At 41.6% G+C, this 25,631-nt stretch overlaps 1 protein-coding gene across 2 annotated transcripts in view; it reads right to left on the minus strand.

Moving 5' to 3' along the window:
• Positions 1 to 25,631, minus strand: part of ZNF827 (zinc finger protein 827) — a 180,723-nt gene that overhangs the window by 21,552 nt on the left and 133,540 nt on the right. For both annotated transcript variants that reach the window (XM_082652947.1, XM_082652946.1), the window contains exon 9: positions 578 to 715. In XM_082652947.1, the coding sequence (XP_082509073.1) occupies positions 578 to 715 (138 nt within the window). The remainder of the gene's footprint in view (positions 1 to 577; positions 716 to 25,631) is intronic.

Here is a 25,631-nt window from a genome sequence, read left to right on the forward strand (position 1 = left end):
GTGTAAAAATTGAAATAGTTCATTTTTTATTTTCCATCTTGCTTTTTGTTTGCTATTGATTTTACCTCACTTCTTATTGTCCTTGCTTATTATTGCTGCATTGATTAAGTTACTATTTATTCGGGTTTCCGCTTCCCAGCACTCAGAATCAACCACATTTCTCCATTATTATATGTAAATAAAGACAGAGACTGTTTCTCCATCAAGGTGCTCTTTTCCCCTCTGCTTCCACCTACCGCAATGAGATGAATCCAGTAAGATGGGGTGCAGCCCCATGCCCTGCACCCTCAAGGTGACAGCAATAAACTCCTTAGAGTTCAGTAATTTTACCTGAACACACCTAAAAATGTGTATCTTTTCTCATCCATCATCCTTGAACTCAATGGACCCTTTCAATACAAATAAAAAACCCTTTCCAGAGCCTTATTTGAACATGCCAGGTAAAATGGCTTGAAAAGGTCCGGATAAAAACATTTCTACCACTTCCTGATTTAATTCTCTTAGAGACACAGCTTCCTGCTCATGGAGAAGCTGGTGGTCCAGGGAGGGAAGGCCCGGCAGGGAGACCCTGACTCACCTGTGTGCAGAGACAGATGTCGGGACAATGTCTGCTGTCGGCCAAATACTTTCCCACACACGTCACAGGGAAAAAGCTGGTCGTTGAATTTCCAAGAGGGCAACCCATTTCCTGCCTCGAGGACTATCTTTTCTGTTTCTGGGCCAAAAGAACAAAGCAGCATGAGGAATAAACAAGGCAACGTGAACACATTTCAGTTTAGTCAACATTCAGGACTTAAGCAAAGACTTCCTTCTGAAGAATGTGGCCCGTAAACTGCAAGTATTGATAAGTCCAAGTAACCTCTGGTCTTCACGCTCAGCTCCTGTCTCTAAGAAGGCCATTCTTGAAAGCTGTGGTGGCACATGGATTCCAATTTTAGTCAAGTCTCCCGTGGTTTCTCTCCTTCCTCACTGAAGGTTAGTGGACCTAACCCTCCAGCAGGTTGACAGCTTGGTTTAGCACTGTGCTCGGTATACAGTTGGCACTCCACAAATAGGTGCTGAATGAGTGAATGGTTGAGTTGCACGTTAAAATTCCAGAAATGCAGACTCTCGCCACCAGACAGTAAATCAAGGGGGCCGAAGCTCAGATTCTGATGTAAAAATAGATGCTTCCATCTCTTGAAAGGAAATACACTTTCACTGCCCTTTATGAAAACAGACTTTGCCCTATTTTCTGGGTTGTGCAGAATCCTTAATGAGGAACTTAATGTTACACAAACTCAGGGATGACAACTGCATACTGCTGGCTATGGTCTGAATGTGTGTATCCCCCTGAATTCATATATCGAGACCCTAGTGCTCAAGGCTGTGGTTTTTAGAGGTTGAGTCTCTGCGAGGTGATTAGGTCATGAGGGTGGATCCTCATGAGTGGAATTAGTGCCCTTAAAAAAGAGGCCTCATGGGGCTCCCTAGCCCCTTTGCCACGTGAGGACACAGCAAGGTGTAGGCAGTTTGTGTCCTGGAAGAGGGCCCTCACCCGACCATGCTGGCACTCTGATCTAGGGCTTCCAGCCTCTAGAACTGTGGGCAATACATTTGTGTTGTTTATAAGCTACCCAGTCTATGGTATTTTGTTACAGCAGCCTGAACGGACTCAGACACTACTCCACATAAAACTCCCTAATGCAAGAGTACACAACCAGAATTTCCCCCAAAGTCTCATCATATTAGGGAAAATGACGAGAACCACAAGGTCTTCTGTACCTAATTCATAGCCATGAATGATCTAAGTGGGCGTTAATACCTTCTCCTGTCATCTTAAAAAGTTTTTATTTTCTTGTCATCATTCATTGAGTTACCTTTAATTTTCTCACGCTTATTTCTTCTCCCTGAACTGTAATGGATTCTACAAACATTCCTTCTACAGTAAGATAAGGAGAGAGATGACAGACTACCAAAAAGAGGGAAGGGGACACTTCCACGAGGACACTTGTCTGGGCCACTAATAGGGCTTTTGGCCTCAACTCTGAAGAGAAAGACAAATAACTGACTGAGTCAATATCTTGTCCTTTACCTCAGTAAATTCTTGTGAATGTTCCTACAGCACGGTAGTGCTTTATAGAACCAGATACCACGTGGAAAGAACTTTTCATAAAAACCAAGCAGATGAAAACATTCAGACCACTGGGCAGAGACAGCATCAGAACAAAGAATTTGATTTCACACAATTTGGTTAAAACTGCTTCCCATATACAAATACAGGCTTCCACCTGGATCTGGGTGAGTCAGCTGGATCAATTTTCATTTGAATTCAGGCTTGCCAGATAGTGTGATCTCAGGAAAGAAGTAAATACGAATGTATGTTTGGAACGGGGTGGGGGATTGATGATGAAATTGCAACAATGTTTGCTGTGAGGCACCTGCCAGCAATCCTAACACTGATAAGGCACATTTATCGATTTACCTGTGTTTGTTAAACGTAACTTTTTGGGCCTCAGAGAGAAGAGCTAGTCTTCTTATTAGAGTAGGAATGTGTGACTACAAATGTCTTCAGGGGAAGGGGCGGAATTCTGGGGGAAGGAAGGTGAAAAGGGAGGTACAGGGCTCTGAGATGTGCGGACAGGAACCACTCTCAGACGACTGCCCTTGAGTCCAAGCCATGGGCATTTCCACCGCACGGCGCAAGACGGTATTTTAGCAGCTCCTTTGAAGTGTGTAATCAAAACAGTGCTTCAAAGGAGGATGATAGTAATAATTATAAGGAGAGATCAAGAGGGTACAGGGTCTTCCAATACATTCACAACAAGAATGAACTAATTGGGTCACAGACTGCAATTAAAAAGAAAGACATCTCTTAATAATATTAGTCACACGCTTGAGACATTGAAGCATCATGAAAAGTCCAATTTCCCTCCAGTGGCCTAAAAAATGGTTTGAACCATGAAGGCTGTGCTGCGGGCAAGCAGAAGGCCCACCTGCAGCCGCGGAGGCAGGAGAGGCACCACGGGGGCGGCCAGGCTTGGTCAGCCACACCCCTGGGCTTGGACCCCAAGGCTCACCCCGCTTGCTGTCTGCATTTGCTACGGCCGCCCGTTGTCATTTCACACGCAGGAGCAAGGCAACCCGGCCATAGGAGCCTCATCCCAGAACACGACTTTGAAATCACAGCGGGGTGAGGCTGGAGGTGGAGGTGCAGGGGCGAGAGGGGAATTATTACTGCCTAAACAAGTACTAAAGTAAAAGGCCTGCTCTTCTTTTCCCGGAGCTGAAATGGAGCTCAGCAGATGCTACGTTCTCCCACATTTCCTGGAGATGGTGTCAGCCACATGCCATGGGAGAAAAACACAGAATTTTTTGATTCTTCCTGTCTCTGTGTATGTACCACCAAAAGCTGTCCATCTGGTTCCAGAGTGATATCTGAATGTGATGGACACCCAGCAAGGCCAGGCTTTAGAACGACCACAGCCTGCCTTGTGGAAGCTGGACTGGCCCCATCACCGTGGAGGGCTGCCAGCTGGGACACCGGCTCTCCAGGAAGCATTCTGGAAGACAGCAGCACACTCTGTCTGCAGCTCTTGAGGATCGAAAGTTGCCAAAAATACTGAAAACTATTTAAATTGTGAACCTATTGATAAATGTTTATAAAAACAGATGCGTAGGCCTGTACTAATCTCTAGGCGTTAGCAATACAGACTAAGCCTACATTAAGCAAATCACTGCACGGACAGTGGCGAGTGTCCCCAGGGTGTGCTTAAAGCTCAATTCATAGTCACAGGTACTGTTCTCCATCTCCTTCTCGGAGGAACCGAATGCACTGGCCTGGTTACCTCTGCAGTCACATGCTACAGGTTTAACAAAAAGATATCACGATGTGATTTGTGTGTGTGTGGACACTGTGAAAGCTAAAATTGCCATATTTTAATGTAAAGGTTTCCTGTTCTTTGATTTTTGATAAACTTTGGAAACCAAAAAAAAAAAAATAAAACAATAACAAAAAACCACAAAGACCTCAAAGATCTTTCTGGAATCCCACTGCCTTAACTGAGTCATCATCACTCACCAGGACTTGCAAAAGCCTCCTAAAGAGCCTCATGGGTACCATTCCAACAGCCCCTCTCTCAATTCCAACAGCCCCTCCTCACGGGTTCCAGAATGATCTTTCTGAGGCCCAGGTCAGGTTATGTCTCGTCCTGTGTTCTAATGGCTTCCCCAGGCCAAACTCCTGTGCATGGAGCCTGAGGTCCTTCATACTCCGGCTCCAACCATCTCCCCGCTTCAGCTCCCCACTTCACCTCCCACCATCCAAGGGCTCCGCGGAGTGAGCGACTCGCCTTTTCGGGAACAAGCTAGTGCCTTTGGAGACGTCAGTGCTTTTGAACAAACTATGCCCCCCCCGCCAGCAGCCACTCCCCACCTTGGCACCTCTTTCTGCACACAAACTCCAGCTCATTTTCAAGCGCTATCTCAGACTGCATCTCCTCGGTAAAGCCTTCCCAAGTTCCCCAGGTAAGGAGTCGTTTCCAATTCTCTGTCCCAAAGCACTTTTATGAATGCTCTATTGCACCACTTTACCTGTTATATTATTTATTTACGTATCTTCTATATTATATGCATTTTTTTTTTTTTTTTTTTTTTTTGCGGTATGCGGGCCTCTCATTGTTGTGGCCTCTCCTGTTGCGGAGCACAGGCTCCGGACGTGCAGGCTCAGCGGCCATGGCTCACGGGCCCAGCTGCTCCGCGGCATGTGGAATCCTCCCGGACTGGGGCACGAACCCATGTCCCCTGCATCGGCAGGCGGACTCTCAACCACTGTGCCACCAGGGAAGCCCTATATGCATCTTTTTAATACGGAGTACCCAGCAAGTCCAACATGCGGTGGTGCTCAGTAACGATGTTCGCTGGCCTCCTCTGCCTGTTCGAAGGTGACTCATTGAAGGAGGGGGTTCTGCAGGATTTATTTGTGCATCCTCGGTATGGGCACAGTGCCTGATACATAGCAGGTGGGTAGTAGATAGTTGCTGAAGAAATGAATGACTGAATGAAAGGATCCAAGCGAGGCAGGGAATAAACATTATTCTTATATTATAGTGGGAAAGACTGAGCCCTGGAAATACCATTGGTTAAGGCTAATGGCCAATTCAGGGTGAAAAATAAGGCTGCTTGCCTTCTGAATGGTGTCTTAACCCAAGGAACAGTGATTTTATGATTTTATTAGTGGAAATGTTTGCAGTCCTGAGCCGTATGCCCAGAGGTCTTCTGTCCTTACTTCCTCCCAATAACTAGCCACAGGATTATTCTCTTCAAGACAAATTCTGTGGCAGATGCTGTGTTTTGATTAACCCAATAGTCATTCTCAACTTTCCTTCTCCCCTGTCTATTCCCACTGTACAGGCAGCTGGGGTGGTCATGTGCTAAAATTCTGGCCAACGAGAAGGCTTTTGCTTTCCTGACAAAGAGAAATGTAGGCTTGGTGTTGGCCCTCTTCTCTCTTTTTCTTGCCTTGATCACAGAGGAAATGCCTGGGATTATGGAAGCCATTTTGTGCATATGAGACCTGAGGATGAAAACCAACCTGCCAAGGATGGAGGAAGGGAAAGATGGGAAAAGTTTGGGTCCTTGATGGCATCTTCCAGTAGCTGAAAAAATGGCAGAAACTACCGCTCTGGACTTACTTCTTATGCAAGGAAAATAAACCCCTGTTTCTTTCAGCCACTGTTAATTGGGTTTTCTCTAACTTATGACATTCTTAATTGAAACCCTCCTATGGTTACTCTTGGTCTTGGGACTTTGGAAGTTAGGTCTGGCCTTTGACAAGCTTTATTCCAAAACACCTGCATCCTGTGAAGAACTCTCCATGTTCACTGTCAACAGCAATAAGTTTACAGACATCTGAGCCCATTTCCATCTTAATTGTCTTCTTTTGTTCCGCTCAAAAAACTTAAAAAGTTTTTTTTAAATTATTAAGGAATATACTTTTTAAAAACTTCTGATTGAAGCATAACACATCACAGAAAAATTCACATAACACTAACTCCTTTTCAATCAGTCCAAAGTCACGAAAAATTTTGGAATATAGGTATTATTTTTTTTAATTTGCTCTTCTTGGGCTTCCCTGGTGGCGCAGTGGTTGGGAGTCCGCCTGCCGATGCAGGGGACGCGGGTTCGTGCCCCAGTCCGGGAAGATCCCGCAGACCGCGGATCGGCTGGGTCCGTGAGCCATGGCCGCTGAGCCTGCGCGTCTGGAGCCTGTGCTCTGCAACGCGAGAGGCCACAACAGTGAGAGGCCCGCGTACCGCAAAAAAAAAAAAAAAGAAAAAAAATTTGCTCTTCTTCATCTTTATTCCCATATCCTTTAATATTTGTTTCATTATCTTAAAAAGATGCAAATGATTTTCTTCATTTCTTTTATAGCAAAATACTTATTTAATGATTATATATTTTTTATACAGTGTCTCAGAGGATTCTGTCTCCTACAAAGCATTTTATTTCCCTTTATCCTCCTATACTCTGATTCCTGAGATAGCCATAAATTTTTCCCATAAATTCCTCGCTACTTGGTACTATTTCATTAGATGTTTTTCTCTCTACTTTTCCACTCACGGTCTTTGCTTTGAATGCCATTTGGGTCTTTGCCTCTTCTTTAAATACATTTTTGTTTTAAACGAAGTAAATAGGTGTGCAGGAGCAAGCACTTTTTTTTTTTTTTTTGCAGTACGCGGGCCTCTCACTGTTGTGGCCTCTCCCGTTGCAGAGCACAGGCTCCAGACGCGCAGGCTCAGCGGCCATGGCTCACGGGCCCAGCCGCTCCACGGCACGTGGGATCTTCCCGGACCGGGGCACGAACCCGTGTCCCCTGCATCGGCAGGCAGACCCTCAACCACTGCGCCACCAGGGAAGCCCCAGGTGCAAGCACTTTTATCCCCTACAGTACAGTCGGGAATATGGGACCAGCGCATTTGGAAAGTCACCTCATCTTAGTGGTCCCAATGCAAGGCTCTTAGCTCCTCCCCTTTTTGGTGAACTGAGGCCCCTCATTCATAATGGTGAGGCCCAATAGCCAAGAGACAGGATGCCAAACTCCTCCTCTTGTGACCTAGTCATCCAAGGGGAAAGGTCTCATTTCATGCACAGATCCTGGGAAGATGAAACCCATCCATCAAGTATTTCTCCAAAAACTTCCATGAAAGAAACCCATCTGGTACATTTGCGGAGGGAGCTCCATCAAACTCTACGTGACAGAACATTGGATCCAGTAGAGGACTCAGCTTTTTTTTTGAATCCAACTCCTTCATTTCCATAAGGATGAAACCGAGGTATAAAATTCCAGGACCTCTTCCCCCTCAGTGCACCCCACAACCTGTACAGAATTGAATAATAGAATCAAGGTTTCCAGAGTCACGAAGGCTCCCTCCTGCCCCAAACCTTAGTTCAGGGAGGAACCCGAAGGATCGTCTTGTTCAATGTTCTCTTCCTACATATAAGGAAACCGAGACCCAGAGGACTGAATTGATTGCCCAGGTAACCTGGCTAGTGACGCTGGGAGAGGAGAGAGCAGACCATGGGTCTCACTGACGCTCCTCCAAGCCATATGGGATCACTGCCAAAGGTGACCACAAACAAGGAAGGGACTTTTCTTTCTCCTCTTGTGTTTTGGCCCTGAGTTTAATTTCTTGGTTACAAGTGGACATGTGTAGATTTAGCAAAAATTCACAGACACTAGAATTTCTTTCCGTCTCTCTTCTTGAAGGTGTCAGCCTAGAGTATTTCCAGCCACAGAGAAATTAGAAACTGTAATATGTCATGAAGTAGAATAAGGAAGGAACAAGAGGAAGATCAAACGGGAAAATCCTAAAAGCCAAGCCCCTCCGAGGTAAGCTAGTTATTACTACAGAAAGTTCCCTTGGGCCTTTCATTGACATTTGGGGAACATTTTTGTTAAACAAACAAACAAACAAAACGAGGGGCAAAGGAAAGGACTTGAATTTGCTTCTTCCGGTTTTAACATCTTTTAGCTCCCTGACTGGTATATCATCTGGCTTTGTCGCTGTGTTTTGCTGTGTGAGAAGATCCCTGTATCTCCTGCCAAAATAATCCTCTCAAAGAATCATCGCTCAACCTGACTTTGGCAAGAGAAACGTGGAGAGAGAAGGCTTTATTTGGTTAAAGCCATAAGCAAAAGATTGGCCAAAATGTGACCTCAACACATAAATAACTGTCCAGATTGACTAATCTGCATCAGCTGCTCAAGGAGGAAGAGGCTCTGGGGCCACATGGGTTTTCCATTATGACAGATGGTATTTTGAATCTTTCCTTCTTTCATCATCAAGCCTGGAGAGTTTCGAGGCATGTCTCAAATGAACTTCTGAAACCCTCGGCATTTAGAGTCAGTACTCTTCTATAGGGTTAAAACCTATCCAATCATTTCCAGGCAGGGCGTGTGATTTTTCTGGTTAGTCCTTTCCCTGCTGGCTCTATCCTTTGGTTTCAGGGGCTTAAGACAAGCTGCCGCCCTCTGAGGGCTGCTTGTGAGTTAAGGAGTCAGCTGTGGTTTAGGACTCTTTGGGGGTTAATATCTTTGCTCTAGTGTTTGCAGTTCTATATCCTTTACAAACTCCTTTTCTTTCTAAGGGTCACTTCAACTTAGGGGAATATGGCAGGTCCTAACACAACTCTTAGGTTCCCTATGACCACCTCTCTGCAGGTCTTAGTGCAACCAAATTCCCCTTTAAAGACCATTCCAAACACTCTGCCAAAATATAGGATTTTCTGCTGGTTAAGATGTCAGATCAAGGAACAGCTAAGATCGCAGATTTTAGTAAGAGTCAATCTGTGCTCAATTAAAAATAGTGGGTAGAGATTTTTAGGCATAAAAGAGTTCACAGCCTTGATCTTTTTTGGCCTCATTTCAAACTTTAATGCTTAACATACTTAAGCATTAAAGTCCATGCATAGGTCCAAGAAGTATTTCTCCAAAAGTTTTCATGAAATAAATCCATCTGGTAGAATTTGGGAGGGAACTCTATTAAACTCTACTTGACAGAACATTGGATCCAGGAGAGGACTCGTCTTTCTTTAACCCTAAGTGCTTCCCTTCCATGAAGATGAAACCAAGGCATAAAATTCGAGGACCTCTCTCACCGCAATGCACCCCACAACTTAAAATTTACACAGGGTTGAGTAACAGAGTCAAGGTCTCCAGAGTAACTACATCTCCATCCTGCCCCAAATCTCACTTCAGGGAGGAACCTTAACAATTATCTTGTTCAATGGTCTCTTCTTATTCAATACATATAAGGAAACCAAGGTCCAGAGAATGGAAGTAACTGCCCCACAGGCTCACTCAAGCTCCTCTCAACCATAAGACTTATGCCAACGTCTACAACCAACATGGGTTTGTGGAATTGGTTATTAGTAAACATCCTGGGATCAACTTAGAAAAAGTCTTATGGCATTTTTTGCATAATTCTGGGCAAGAGTTAGCCTCAAAGAATCCTTACTAATGGACTTTTAATTTGGTAAAGAACCATAAATGTTTTCTACACCTGCTTTTTTTCATTTAAAATCAATAGAAGAAAACAGAACCTGGATTCCTCTGGTAATGGAAAATGGCTAGGACTTGGTACCCCTAATTCCAGTGAGGCTGATCACATGAGCATCTTAGGGAACTTCTGTAAGCATCCAAAGAGAGAGTCACTGGCAGAGTTTAGCCAATAGATGTCTGTCATCTCTGTATAACTTCAGCTTAACAAGAAATCCATTGGGAATTTGGATGTTGCTTCTATATTTTCCCTCTACTTGTGTTTCCAAGATCAGTGGACCTTCAATAAATGCTTACTGAATAAATGAGACAGTCACATCACCAAGATCATGACTGGTGAACTAAATGGCAACCAAATTTTACATTGCAACAGGGAAGCAAACTGACAATATTGATTCAGGAGTGACATCTACAGGGCTTTGGTTATTATCTTGCCACTTACATACACCGGTAACCACTTCTCTTCTTAATGATGATGGTAAGATGTAAAGTCTTAGCAAATGCCCTCAGAATGTCCCAATGTTGAGAACATTTATAAATCTTTGTTAGAAAACCATTAGGCCTGGGACCTGTGTCATTCTTATGTCTTTGTGGAAGACACTGCTGATTACTTACTCAATATCCAACAGAGTGACAACTTTTTTCTTTAGGGTAGCACTGTGCCTTGTTAAAAATCATGCACTTCCCTTCACAACTTCCACTGCTGTTAGGGCCTTGCCCTGAAACATAGTTCTGGCCAATGAGATTCACCCCATTTGGGCAGCATATCTCCATTATGCAAAACAATATCAGAGTTTCTTAAAAGTATATTAAGGATTTAAGTTTAATTCGGTCCCATTTGTTTATTTTTGTTTTAATTTTCATTATTCTAGGAGGTGGGTCAAAAAAGATGTTGCTGTGATTTATGTCAAAGAGTGTTCAGCCTATGTTTTCCTCTAAGAGTTTTATAGTGTCTGGTCTTACATTTAGATCTTTAATCCATTTTGAATTTATTTTTGTGCATGGTGTTAGGGGGTGTTCTAATTTCATTCTTTTACGTGTAGCTGTCCAGTTTTTCCCAGCATCACTTATTGAAGAGGCTGTCTTTGCTCCATTGTATATTCTGGCCTCCTTTGTCATACATTAGGTGACCGTAGGTGTGTGGGTTTATCTCTGGGCTTTCTATCCTGTTCCACTGATCTATATTTACGTTTTTGTGCCAGTACCATACTTTCTGGATTACTGTAGCTTTGTAGTATAGTCTGAAGTCAGGGAGGCCTGATTCCTCCAGCTCCTTTTTTTTTTTTTTCCCTCAAGATTGCTTTTGCTATTTGAGGTCTTTTGTGTTTCCATACAAACTGTAACATTTTTTGTTCTAGTTCTGTGAAAAATGCCACTGGTAATTTGATACAGATTGCACTGAATCTGTAGATTGCTTTGGGTAGTATAGTCATTTTCACAATACTGATTCTTCCAATCCAAGTACATAGTATATCTCTCCACCTGTTTGTGTCATCTTTGATTTCTTTCATCAGTATCTTATAGTCTTCTGCATACAGGTCTTTTGCCTCCTTAGGTAGGTTTATTCCTAGGTATTTTATACTTTTTGTTGCAATGGTAAATGGGATTGTTTCCTTAATTTCTCTTTCTGATCTTTCACTATTAGTGTATAGGAATGCAAGAGATTTCTGTGTATTAATATTGTATCCTGCAACTTTACCAAATTCATCAATTAGCTCTAGTAGTTTTCTGGTGGCATCTTTAGGATTTTCTATGTATAGCATCATGTCATCTGAAAACAGTGACAGTTTTACTTCTTCTTTGCCAATTTGGATTCCATTTAGACAGCGCTCAGAATGGGAGAAAATATTTGCAAACGAAGCAACTGACAAAGGATTAATCTCCAAAATATACAAGCAGCTCATACAGCTCAATATCAGAAAAACAAACAAACCAATCAAAAAATGGGCAGAAGACGTAAATAGACATTTCTCCAAAGAAGACATACAGATGGCCAACAAACACATGAAAGAATGCTCAACATCACTAATCATTAGAGAAATGCAAATCAAAACTACAATGAGGTACCACCTCACACTGGTCAGAATGGCCATCATCAAAAATTCTACAAACAATAAATGCTGGAGAGGGTGTGGAGAAAAGGGAACCCTCTTGCACTGTTGGTGGGAATGTAAATTAATACAGCCACTATGGAAAACAGTATGGAGGTTCCTTAAAAAACTAAAAACAGAACTACCATATGACCCAGCAATCCCACTACTGGTCATATACCCTGAGAAAACCATAATTCAAAAAAACACATGCACCCCAATGTTCATTGTAGCACTATTTACAATAGCCAGGACATGGAAGCAACCTAAATGTCCATCAACAGAGGAATGGATAAAGAAGATGTGGTACATATATACAATGGAATATTACTCAGCCATAAAAAGGAATGAAATTGGGTCATTTGTAGAGACATGGATGGACCTAGGGAGTGTCATACAGACTGAACTAAGTCAGAAAGAGAAAAGCAAGTATCGTATAATAACGCATATATGTGGAATCTAGAAAAATGGTATAGATGATTTTATTTGCAAAGCAGAAATAGAGACAAAGACATAGAGAACAAATGTATGGATACCAAGGGGGAAAGGGCTGGGGAGGGAGGAATTGGGAGACTGGGATTGACACATATACATTATTGATACTATATATAAAATAGTCAAGTGATGGGAACATACTGTACAGCACAGGGAACTCTAGCTAATGCACTGTAGTGATCTAAATGGGAGGGACGTTCAGAAGGGAGGGGATATCTGTATGTGTATGGCTGATTCATTTTGTTGTGCAGTGGAGGCTAACACAACATTGTAAAGCAACCATACTCCAATAAAAATTAATTTAAAAAGTATATTAAGGAGATAATGCATAATTAAAACCATAGGCTACAGGTAGAGAGGATTTACCATTGTGCCAGGCACTCTATTATGCATGTACACATATTATATTGAAACGTATAATGGCACTATGGTTAGATACTATTGTTACCACTTCCATTTTACAAAAAAAGACGTATCAGGCTCAGGGAGGCTGAACAATGAATTCAAGGTCACGCAACTGGTAAGTGACAGTCTATCCCAAACCCAAGTCTGACTCCAAAGCCCAAACCCTTAACCATTCGTTACATGATACTACTGTACAAGATCAAAGAAGAAAATCCAAGAGTTCTGATTTATCTCACCAAAGACAAATTTATCTGCTACAATCTCGATTTGTTCCAATTTAAATTTTCCTGTATTCACCAGCCATGAAGAAGAAGCATCCGTGATTGCATAAATTTAAAGGAGGCTTTACTGGGGCGACCCAAATGCCTACCCCAGGACCTAGATGGAGAGAGAATGGTAGAATTTGGAGCCCGCCAACTCCCTTCTCTTGCCTCATTCCTCTCGGGTCTCCTCCTAGGTTTTTACGCTGATGGGTTGCTGGATATCAAAAATCTGAGCACCAGTTATGTAAATTTTAATTAAATCCTTTCAGGTCAGCTTTCAGTGGTCTTAGAATAAGCCCCTCTAATGACTGTTCTTTCAACTTTTCCCAGCGAAGTAAAAGAACAGGCATTCAAGTGTGGAGCTACCCCATGACTGTATTAGGTAATGGTGAATCTTTAAATCAAAAAAATTTTCTTCTACAAATTATTATAAAGTATGGGCACATATGAAAACACCTTGAGGGAAAACACTACCACTCCTTGGGCAAATGGGAGAATTCTCTTTTTCCCCTTGTAAATTGCTGAACTCGGTGCTCCATATTTATTTATTGAATAAAGGAGGGGATGAATAAACTAAAAGCAAATCACCATTGTTAAAAAATTTAAACTTTATAAAATATTCTAGACTGTGAAAATTCAGACCTTCTAAACTAACTTCTAAAATACTAAAAATGTTGATGTTCATTTACTTCTAATATTATATGATGTGCTATGCACCACACCTATAGAGTATTTTTAAAATATTTAATATGTTTCTTTTAAAATTCAAGTCACAGTCATTTCCAAATATTATTCAAGTAAGCCCCTAGGGATTCTGTAGTTCCCTTCACTGAATTGGAATCCGTTGGTATTCTCAATTATTCTAGTTCTCTTTTCTTATGGACAAGCCTTGATCATATCATCCATTCCTTTAAAGATTTCTAAATTTCCTTAAAGCCCTTATCAGCTCCCAGACACTGCAGTATTCTTGAGTGACTACATCCAGTTTCAAATTTTCGGTCTTCTCTCTCTGTTTCCTAATCTATTGAATTCTGTATTAACAGAAAATATAACTCTTCCAGTTTGCCTTTCTCTTGACCTTGGGTCTTAGCACATTATAAAATTTGCAATAGTTGATGGTAGATTTAACATTTGAAGGCAACACTCATCACAAATATTTTTCTCCTGGACCCAGAAATACTATCTATTTGATTAAGCTGAGCTGTATGTTTTTATATGGTGAAGATTTCTGCTTGTTGGTTTCTTTAATTATTTTTCCCCATGGGTTTGGGACATACCTTGTTAATATTTTCCTATGAAAGTGTGTCTGAATGATTGGCAACACTGATAATTTGTTAACAACAATAATAAGTAACACAGCTGCCAAACATTTTATTTTTAAAATAAATAAAACAGGCCATCTCCACAATAATATTGTTGTCAATTATTTGAATATACATGTACTTTCTTTAATGGGAGAGAAACCTGTGGATTTAGATGTAGCTGAAAGAGGAATTATACATACAACCAGTTAAGATTTACTTAGCACTTATGTTGTTCTAGGCACTATGGCTAAGTCCTTTACTTATATTATATCATTTAATCCTCAAAGCAACACATTAAGGTTGGTCTCACTGTTATCCTTATTGTACCGATGAGAAAAATCAATGCTCAAGAGGCTTAAGGAATCAGCCTGTTCTCACACAGCTGGTAAGAGGTGGAGCTGAGATCTGAACCCAGGATCCCCAACCTGGAAGAATACGTACACTGGCTTTCCTCATACTGCATGTAACACTCGGTGTGTCCATGGGATGCGTCACCCCTTTTTTATGAAGGATCTTTAATCTCTGTGTCAAAGTAGAAAAAGGCTGATAGCAGATTTTGGACTGGGTCCTAAGGAGGCCAAAGTTGTGTGTTTAATTTTTCTCTTTCCTAGATGGCAAGTGTCGCTGCATTTTATGGTTTCAGATGAAAGTACAACCTTATCAGCTGCCTTAAACACACATGTCCCTGTTAAAGAACAGAAGGTAGCTACAGCATGGAAGGTTTAATGTAAGTTTAATCCTACTCTAAACACATATCCTATGGACAAGGAGTCTGAGAATTGAACTTGAATTTGAAAGTTAAGGCATTACTATTATCAATATAACTAAATGAAAACTCGAAACCACTTCTATTTAATCATTTAAGGTTAGAGCAAATAGAGGATTTTCAGCTTACAAACCAAAAATGCAAATATCCAGTAGCCTAAGGATATGTTAAGGAACAGTAAATACTCAGTGATACAACTCCAAAGTAGCTGAGCGAGAGGAGGAGAAATCTAAAAAAAAAAGATGTTTTCCTTCCATTTCAATTTTCAAACTGAAAAGGAAATCAAATAAATTAAATACAAAAATATCAGTGCAATATTTTGGTTACAAATCAAAATAGAGAAAGATCAAATAATAAATTTGGAAGTGTGGAGGCACAACCTTAGTCCATAGTGGAAATGCAATATATTTTAACTATATGTCCTGTATTACTGAAGGTTGTATGTATGTATCTTTCTCATATATTCTGACTTGGTCATCTTTTTTTTATTCTTTAATTTTTTTTTTATTTGGTCGTGCCACACGACATGTGGGATCTTAGTTCCCCGACCAGGGCTTGAACTTGTGCCCCCTGTATTGGAAGCATGGAGTCTTAATCGCTGAACCTCCAGGGAAGTCCCTGACTTGGTCATCTTTGAAAGCATCTCTTCCTAGCTTCTTGTTTTACATAGATCTTAAATATAATAGACAATCGATAAATATTGGTTGATTTGATTAAAATTTCACTAATTATAGGCAACGGAGAGAAAAGCATTGATGCATGATATATGTAAATTAATGTAAATCACTTGCAAATAGATAAGGCTGAGAAGTCCTAGCCTGTCCCATGTTGCACCACTGCCTACCCCATAACAGAAAGTTACTACCTCAAACTATGATGATGGAGGTTCAACTTTCTTTGGAGACTTCGCCTCAGAAGAATCTTGGCTTCACCTTCTGTGAACCAGGGAGAACTGGGAGAAGGCTTCTATTACTGCTTCTAATTTATAGAGAACCTGAGGTGTGGGCCAGCTAATTGCCTGCCTGGAGTCATACAGTAAAATCCAGATTGGGAGTGAACCAGTCTTAGCTCAGTGCTCTACTCACCTCCTCCCCCTGCCTCCCCACAGGCTGAAGTTCAGGTGCTTAATCACACTACCTACCAATGGCTTTGCATAACTAATCAGTCTTCAACCTGTACACTGTCCTATAGAACACATACTACAGTGGAGAACAGATGTCACCATGATAATCTCATTTTCTATTTCCCAGTTTTGGCATAAGCACATCTGTAACCTTAACGTTGCATGAACAAAGATTCTTACATTTAATCTTAATATGGGAACTCACAAATGCTCCTCCCATCGGAATGCCGCCATATTCTGATTTCAACAGTGTACGAGCATATGATTTGCCTCAAGGTCCTTTCGGTGTTGTCTGAGATGAAAATGTGGTCACAGTCTAATCTCACAGGACATAATGTCAGGTGAAACTCCTAGAGATCTACATTTCTCATTTAAAAAACGTACACATACCCCAAACCCATAAAGGCCAATGGGAAAGCTCTTTACCTGTCAAGACCCAATTCACAGAACTATTTCTACTGTTAAGGAAACCAGTAATATCTCCAGGAGAACAGAGCACTGAAAAATGTCAAATCCCAAATACTGGTCTGGCGGGTAACCATGGGTAAAAAGCGAGTTTCCAAAGGCTTTCAAATGGAACGGCACACCTCTTTCCTCTTCCAAAGTAAAGGTTTAGCCAAAATGGCAAACTCTGATACCTAGACTAAGCCTACTCACCATCCGTGCGTGTCAAAGGATGTCAGAATCACTGCTTATGGGGAGTGACTGCGTCTGCTTCTCTCTCTGTGTTACTTATAGATAACATAACCATATTACTCCTGCACCAGGATAATCAGAAGTCTGCCCTTTTAACCCAATCATTTTTGCCCTAATTGATGGAATGTGGAAGAGCTAAATCTGATTTGACCAGGTTCATGTGTGGGGGGCAATGGGAACGATTGAAAGAAGGGAAGTGGAAGCAACTGTCATTCTTCTGAAATTCTTTGCTCTATCTGCTCAGCTAGAGTAGCGTGTCTTACGCCACTGACTCCTCCACTAAGGCTTCTAATTCCCCATCAGTGTAATTTGGAGCCAGTCAGCTAAGAAAGCATATAAAAATATGTAAAAGAGAATTGGTTGTTGATTCTGGGCACCCACATATTTGGCCCACATGCTTAAATGATCATGTCTCTATGTGGAGATAAAATGGCCTGCTGCATGCGGTAATAAGCTCCAGCGTGAACCGCCCTTTGGGGCCTCAGTGTCTACCCTGTCAAAAGGATCCTCTATATCCAATGTCCTCTTTAGCTTGTTAAATCAAGAAGGATGTAACCACTGGATTCCACAGGGTAGAAAAACTTGCCATTTGCAACCATGCAGGGAAGAGACTCTTAACTTCGTCTCCCTACTTCAATTATCAGCTTGAAAGGAGGTTCTTTATCCTTTCAAGTGGAGGGCTGTTCAAGAATAAATGTTCCAAAAATAAATATGGATACACGCAGATATACAGATACATTTTCACTTGTCTGTGCGTATAGTATCTCTGGAGGGATGCCCATGGAACTGGTAACACTGGTTGAGTGGCGGAGAAGGGGGAAGGAGGGGGAGAAGAGGGAGAAGGCAGGAGCAGGGAGCAGTGAAGTGGTGGTGGGGAGAAGGGTGGGGGGATACCTTATTTCATCAGTGGCAAATCGAATTTCTAACCAACTGTGAACATTTTTTTTTTTTTTTTTTGGGGTACGCGGGCATCTTACTGTTGTGGCCTCTCCCGTTGCGGAGCACAGGCTCCGGACGCGCAGGCTCAGCGGCCATGGCTCACGGGTCCAGCCGCTCCGCGGCATGTGGGACCCTCCCGGACCGGGGCACGAACCCGTGTCCCCTGCATTGGCAGGCGGACTCTCAGCCACTGCGCCACCAGGGAAGCCCCAACTGTGAACATTTAATATCATGTCTCCGTTTACCCTCTTAACACCTGGGCAGGAAATATGGCGGCAGCACCAATAATAAAATTTGCTACTGAGAGCTAGCAATGCATCAGGCGCTCTGTAAAGTACCTGAAGTGAATTATATCATTGGCTCCTCCCAACAGCCTCTGTGGTAGGTTCTGTCCCCTTTTCACAGATACTGAACCAAACCACGCATTCTGGGGGTGTCCTCCCAAGTCAGAGCAAGGTCAAAAGGCAGGAACCGTGTAGTGTTTTATCAAGAATTTTGGTCTCTTAGGGGCAGTGGCCCTGAGTCACACAATTCTGGGACCACATTTGCAACAATTATTAATCAATGGAATCCTTATATAATATCTCAAAACAAAACCCAAATGTCTTGAAGAGTATCCCGCAAGTAAACCGTATCTAGCTCAAGCCACGGTGTGCTGGGTACGATCTCTGTACTGGATAACAGAGACCCTACAGAACAAAGTACAGACCTTGCTTTTAGAGGTAAACTCTTTGCCTTTAGGTAAAATTATTGTGGAAAGCTTCACATTTGACCTTTACAGACACTCCGTCTACTGCTTTGATATAATAATAGCCAGAGGATTATCTTTTTATCAAGTTACAACTGTTCACCTAGTGACTCACATGAGTCTATGCTTCGTTCCAGTTGGCCAAGGAGAGGTTTGTGAAGTCCTTGAACTTTAAGAGATTCACAGCGGCTACCCCTGCCCCAAAATGCTGCATCACAGAAGTTCTTTGTCCCCTTTTTCTCTGGAGCTTGTTCACCAGTAAGGCTATTAGCCCTCATTCTCCCATGTTCCTTCTATGCCTTTCTGTTTCCTGTATTCATTTATTTTAAAAAGAAAGAGAAAAAGAGCGGAATCCTTCTGTTTGGAGGAACCCGCACTCTAGGGCTTGCTTCCTTAAGTCCTGAATAATTTTTAAAAGCGTTATACTGTAATATGCTGAGTTTTAAGAAACCAAAACTTCTATGGCAGAAATGGAAATGATTTATTCTGGAAATCGTTGTTGTATTTTTTTTTTTTTTTTTTTAGGGTTGGGCATCATTAGCTGTTGTATATTCACATTGTTAAACCCACACGCCCTCTTGAGTGCTTAAAGTTTTAGCCTGCCTAGTAAATATTTTGATACAGGTCAGTCTAAGTAACTTCCATTTCAGACTTCCCTGGTGGCGCAGTGGTTAAGAATCCACCTGCTAATGCAGGGGACACGGGTTGGAGCCCTGGTCCGGGAAGATCCCACATGCTGTGGATCAACTAAGCCCATGCGCCACAGCTACTGAGCCTGCGCTCTAGAGCCCACGAGCCACAACTACTGAGCCCAAGCACCTAGAGCCCGTGCTCCGCAACAAGGATGAGAAGCCCACACACTGCAACGAAGAGTAGCCCCCGCTCACCGCAACTAGAGAAGGCCCCTGTGCAGCAACAAAGACCCAACTCAGCCAAAAAACAAACAAACTGAAAAACCTTAAAAAATAAATAACTTCCACTTCCATGCGATTGGGTGAAATTGTTTTCTTTACCATTTTCTGTTGATACAATAATAAGAATTGCTATAATGAGTCACCATCATTCTTCCTCACTGAATTTAAGAGTAAATGGATGTAGAATCATCCATTAAATTTTATGTTGTAAGGACCAAAGGGACTTTGAGAAGAAAATCAAGACAAACGTTTGTGTACTGGAGTATGGCTGCCCCCACTAACTCTATATTCACATCAGAGTATGTTATAGCCTATAGAAGACACACCCTGCATTCCATAAACAATATACATGATTTGCATTTCTATTACTTCATATAGAGGTAAAATACTAATCTGCTTTCAAAATTTATACTAGTAAAAAGTAGGAAATGACCTAACAAAGAACATGCATGTCGTAGGGGCCAAACTATATTATCACCCACAGAGGATTTGCTCTAATACACACACGGATACGTATGTACATTCATCAGTTTAAAAATGTTCTAACCTTAATTTTAGTGATCTGCTCAGAATTCAGGGACGGATATCTGCTGTACGACGTTGACACATGAAATACTGTAGAAAGCATGATAATTACTGCCATTTGTAGATCTTCTGAGTTGCAATGTTTTTGCTGTGAGTTCGTGAATTCCTTTACTGAAAAGAATTACCTCGAGTTTAATGAAATTGATCGGATCAAAGCAGAAATCTCTGACATCTGCAGAGAAATCCACAGGTAGTTGACAAAGCCGCAGAACATTAGTTGTCTACTCTGAATTTCTAGCTTGTCCACCGATGTGACTCCGATGTAAAGTGCCGGCAGTCTACTAGTTCGTGAGCTGCCTCAAGCCCACATCAATCCTGGTCAGCTTTATTTTCATCCCAAATCAAATCCCACGTTTTGATAACTTTATTGGGGTGGGAGCTACGACTCAAAATTAGGTCAAAGCAACAAATCTGTATTAGGATTTTAAAACCAAATGTAATTGACAGACATGTATGTGTTTACTAAGTTAAGGTTCAGATCAGCAGATAGGAAATCAGCTAGTCGGGAGCAGGGATCCACCACAATGATAACAGTGTGTAGAAATCTTAGTAGGTCACTCTGATGGGCACTGGTCTGAGTGCCTTACGTGTATGACTTCACTAAACCTCACCCCAAGCCTGTGAGTTAGGTATTACTACCATCAACAATTTACAGAGGAGGAAATCCAGGCACAAAGAGTGGAAGGAAGCTTGCTAAAATCGACTCAGCTGGCAAGTGGCGGAGCTAAGATTTGAACCGTGGCAGTTCAGCTCCTGAGCTAGTACTGCCCTACGTGTGATTGAGGATTGATGTAACAGAGTGAAATAACGAGCCATTGTAGACATCATCACAGTCTGTGCCCTCTATCCTGACCAAAGGCCAGCTGGAATCATTAAGCAGTCTTTGGGTTCCTTGACCTTGAATTAACCGAAGACAAGATATCTGAAGCAGAGGCTGCTAGCTGTCTTCCCACACGCATGCTTTTCTTCTTCCTTTAATAAAGGAACCCCTGAGGTTTTGCTGGGCACATGTCTGCCCAACAAAAAAACTTTGTCAGTCTCCCTAACAGCTACATGTAGCCATGTGACTAAGTTCTAGACAATGAGATGAGCAGAAGTGATGTGCACAACCTCTAGGTCATGCCCTTAAAAGGAGGGCCATGCCCTTGACTTTCTTCTTGCCTTCCTGCCGTTGAGGATGTGGGCGTGATGGTGGGAGATGGAGCTGCCATCCTAGGTGGTGAAATGGAAGCTATATACCAAGGTTGGCAGAACAAGACAGAAGGAACCTGGCCACCCTGGGGCCACAATAACAGCCCCAGATTGCTCACACTCCGGCTGACATATCAGAGAGAAATAAACTTCTACCTTATTTAAGCCACTGTTCCTTTGGCCTTTTTTTACAGCCATCAAAACTTCATCCTAACTGATACATGTAATTTTTTTTATCATTTAAAGTAGGCTCAGGTACTTCACAGGGAATAGGACTCCCGTTCCATAATGCATATCCTCCATTTCCTGAGATTTTAAGAATTCACGAGCAAGGTCCTGTTCACGTTTGATGCTTGTTTTTCAGGCCACTGTTATAATGAAAGAGTGTCACCGTTGCCCAGTCGTCTACTATGAAACAAGTGCAAGTGTTAATCATACAGCTATTAAACAACAAAACCCTAGCTTAGAAACTTGAAAAATTTCCAGAAGTCTGTGTTTGTACACAGTGGAAGCAATACCACTTAATTTGTATATCTGGTCTATGACTTTTAGTTTTCAACATGCCCTTTAGGTACACACCCGCCAACAGCTAAGGTGGGGTTTCTCAACCTCAGCACTACTGACATCTGGCCCAGAAAATACTTTGTTGCTGGGCCTGTTCTGTGCATTGAAGGATACTTGGTAGCATCACTGGCTTCTAGATAATAGGTGCCAGTAGCACCTGCCCCCTGGTCATGGCAATTAAAAATATCACCAGGCACTGCTAAATGTCTCCTGCGGGGGACAAATCAACCCCAGTTGAGAACCGTAGATCTCATCCAGCCTAGGTCGCAGATTTTGAGAAAGCAGACTAGGACTTTAAATTCTAGCTGGGACACAGACAGGTAGGTCCTTAATATACCTTCAATGATAGTGGTACCCTGGTGATTACCAGGGGCAAGGAGCACGAGCTGATTCTTAAGTTTTGAATTAAGAAGTTCACTGAGCTTTCGATAAGAAAATTCACAAGGCAGTAAAAAAAGTCATAGGCATAATTCCAATCACATTTAACTATTAGTCCAACTTCCTCTATCCAAGGTTAAGATGGAAATAATTGCCTATGTGAAGTAAAAAAAAAAAAAAAAATCCTCCATGTCTGAATGGGATTCTTTTGTAGAAACTCTAACGACAGAAGAAAATTTGACCCTTTCAGAATGGAGAACATTGCCCTATTAAACTTCCAATTCCTTTAGCCTTTCTATGTTGTGGCACCATATTCTTCAGACATTTGGACACTGAATATGTGTAATAAGTGAGAATTATTTGCAGGTATCTTCCAATATGTAAGCCTTTTTAGCCCTACCAGTCAAGTTCTTCCACCTTAATAGCCTTCGCAATACTTCACATACATATGGATCTATTTTTTATTTTATTTTTCATTGAAGTAGAGTTGCTTTACAATGTTGTGTTAGTTTCAGGTGTTGTATCTATTCTTCTTCAGTTTTTTTTCCCTTATAGGTTATTACAAAATATTGAGTACAGCTCCCTGTGCTATACAGTAGGTGACAAATAGAAACTTTTCTATGTTCCACGGAATCAGCTCATTCCAAGCAAATAATATCTTCAAAATCTCTTTCCTATTAGAGAGAGTGAGGAGGAAGTGTACTGTAAAAAGATACGTCAGGCCCGTCACCTGTCCTGAGATGGGGCTTCGGGGGTGAGGTGAGGAAAAGGCTGTCACCTTACATTTCTTTCAGATCACTGCACTCATTAGGAAGGTCCCCAGCACCTTTGGCATAACTAATGATTGTCAGGGCGTGGGAAGCCAATCAACTTGATGTTCATTATCATCAACAGAGCAGAAGTAATACCCCAAGGGTGGGATGAAATTTCATTGTTTTAATTGAGAGAATTCTCTCTTTGCTGATTCCTGGAGTGGGTGGAATCCAAGACATATCTTTTTCTCCCTTTCAATACACATGCTTTAAAAAGCTTAGCTGATTACTGTAATCCATCATTTCCAGCAACCGAAAAACTCCATTATTTCAATCTGAGCCTTTTACCATTCATGGGGGAGGCGGAGGAGTGGGGGGAAGCCAGGAAGGGTGATCTGCTATTCATAGGAAATTATTTTTAAAAATGGAAACTAAAGGCAACATACTGCGGAGAGGGGGTCATTCAGCCCCTGTCTAACACACTGAATAAGAATCAAGGATGGACACTGTCATAGCTACTTATATGCAAGAAGGTACAAAACCAAAGACTGGTTTCAGATACTAAGGACTAGATTCAATTAATGGCTAAATGCAGAATTCAAAATTTTTCTTCTATCCTTTTCCTCCCACTTAAGTTCACTTTGCCATTATTTTAAAATTTTGAAAAGCAATCTAGAGACATTTGTTATTCAATGAGATTCACTCACATGCAAAACATCATTACTTTCCAGTTCCTACTGAGATACAAAGACCAATAGCACCAGACCACTCTGGGAAAGGTTTGGTTTCTCTTCTGTTTTGTTTGTTTTTAGTACCGTGGGGCACAGCTTCAAAGGTCTGGTTCAGGAGTGATCCAATCATCTCAATAGGATGGGAGTTTGGATCTGCAAACTGTTTGGCACAAACCAGCCTGTTGAGTCAAGACCAAAGGATTTGGGACTTCCCTGGTGGACCAGTGGTTAAGAGTCAGTCTTGCAATGCAGAGGACGCTGGTTCGATCCCTGGTCGGGGAACTAAGATCCCATGTGCCGCGGGGCAGCTGAGCCCGTGTGCCACAACTAGAGAGAAGCCTACGCACGGCAACAAAGAGCCTACGTGCCTCAACTAAGACCCAAGGCAGCCAAAAAAAAAAAAAAAAGACTAAAGGAGTTGGCACCTAGTTGGTCCTTCTTGACTTTGCCAGAAGGGAACTCAAAGGAGGAGAACACTCCCGTTATCCTTATCGGTTAGCCCAGTGATGATAAAATTGCTGGGTGTGACCCACCAGCAGATCATGAAATGAACTGGGCTCAATCAGCACTTTAAAAAAAAAAAAAGGTGAAATAAAATAGGATAGACTAGAAAATACCAGACATGGTACATGGTGAACATTGTGTCATTTACCTATCTTAATCGATCAACCAACCTATCTCTATATATTTTACACTGTCATTTAACACACACATATACATGCATGTTTGTAAACACATGAAACTTACTCTGGGTTTTTGTCCAAAAGTTTGAAGGCCACCAACTCAGTACACGTTTCCACCTATTTTGTTATGATCAAGCATTTTAAGAGTCCAAGTCTATTAAAACCAATACATAACATAGCTGCACATATCTTTTTCCTCGTGCATATTTAAAATTCTTTCTTTAAAAATCTCTTTAATCCCATCAACCTGAGCTATTGGAAAACAAAACAAAAAAGAGTCCGAGCTGGTTACCACCTTCAAGAGGGTAAGATAATCACTTCTTTGCTAGCGGTGTACTGGGATCACTCTCGTTCTTCAATTGCACAAATAAAGGTAGTCGTGTTGGAATTCAGCTGTTTGCAAAAGGATTTAGAAAGCGTCATGGATCTAATCTGAGAGGAGTTGATAGCATCACCTTGAGAATGTCAACCACACAATCTGACCTATGAGACCTCTCTGTCCTCCTTCCGAGTAGAGAGAAGTTTTTCCAGTTGATCAAAGGAATCCTTATGAATCAGTGTATATCACTCCCCAAGACTCCAAGACTGTAATAGAGACAGCAATATCATTTAGCTTGAGCCAGTAATGATTTCCCAAAGGTCTAACTGCAGCTTTATCCCAGCTCCCCAGTAAAATGAAAATGACTTAAATGTATTCAGTGCGCTAAGCACACAGGAACATCCTGGTTGGGTTATTGATGCACACACACAAAACAATCCAGTTTCTCAAAATGTATGCAGTTTTTCTCAAATTCATTTCCCTTTGTTATTACTTGTTCTAACCTATGGTGTGCTACCCTGAAAAGGGGCCACCATGGCTAGGGAACAATGAGTCAATTAAGAACTTTCTAACTATGAAATCTCTTAAGTGGACATTTCTATTTAAAAGAGCAAAGCCCTTAAGTCAGATGGAGAAAGACAAATATGGTATGATATCACTTATATGGAGAATGTAAAGAATACAACAAACAGTGACTATAACAAAAAAGAAGCAGACTCACAGACATAGAGAACAAACTAGTGGTTGCCAGCGTGTGTGGAAGGGCAACGTAAGAGTGGAAATTAAGAGGTACCAACTACTAAGTATAAAATAAGCTATAAGGATGTACTGTACAGCATGGGGAATAGAGCCAATATTTTATGATAACTATAAATGGAGTATAACCTTTAAAGATTCTGGATCACTGTATTGTACACCTGTAACTTATATAATATTGTACAGCAACTATATTTCAATAAAAAAACAATGCTTTAAAAAAGTAAAGTAGCAAAGCCCTTTTAGAGATTTTGACCAGTTTCCTCCCACACACCAAAAGAAAATGAACACACACACACTCATGAGTGTAAACAGATGTAAATGGACCGCTTGTAAAGGTTTCTCTTGTCTCCACCCTCAACCCTTCCCCCAGTGAATTCTGAAACCTGCA

The sequence above is a fragment of the Grampus griseus genome (genome assembly GCF_964374135.1).
Source record: "Grampus griseus genome assembly, chromosome: 4".
Classification (NCBI taxonomy): domain Eukaryota; kingdom Metazoa; phylum Chordata; class Mammalia; order Artiodactyla; family Delphinidae; genus Grampus; species Grampus griseus.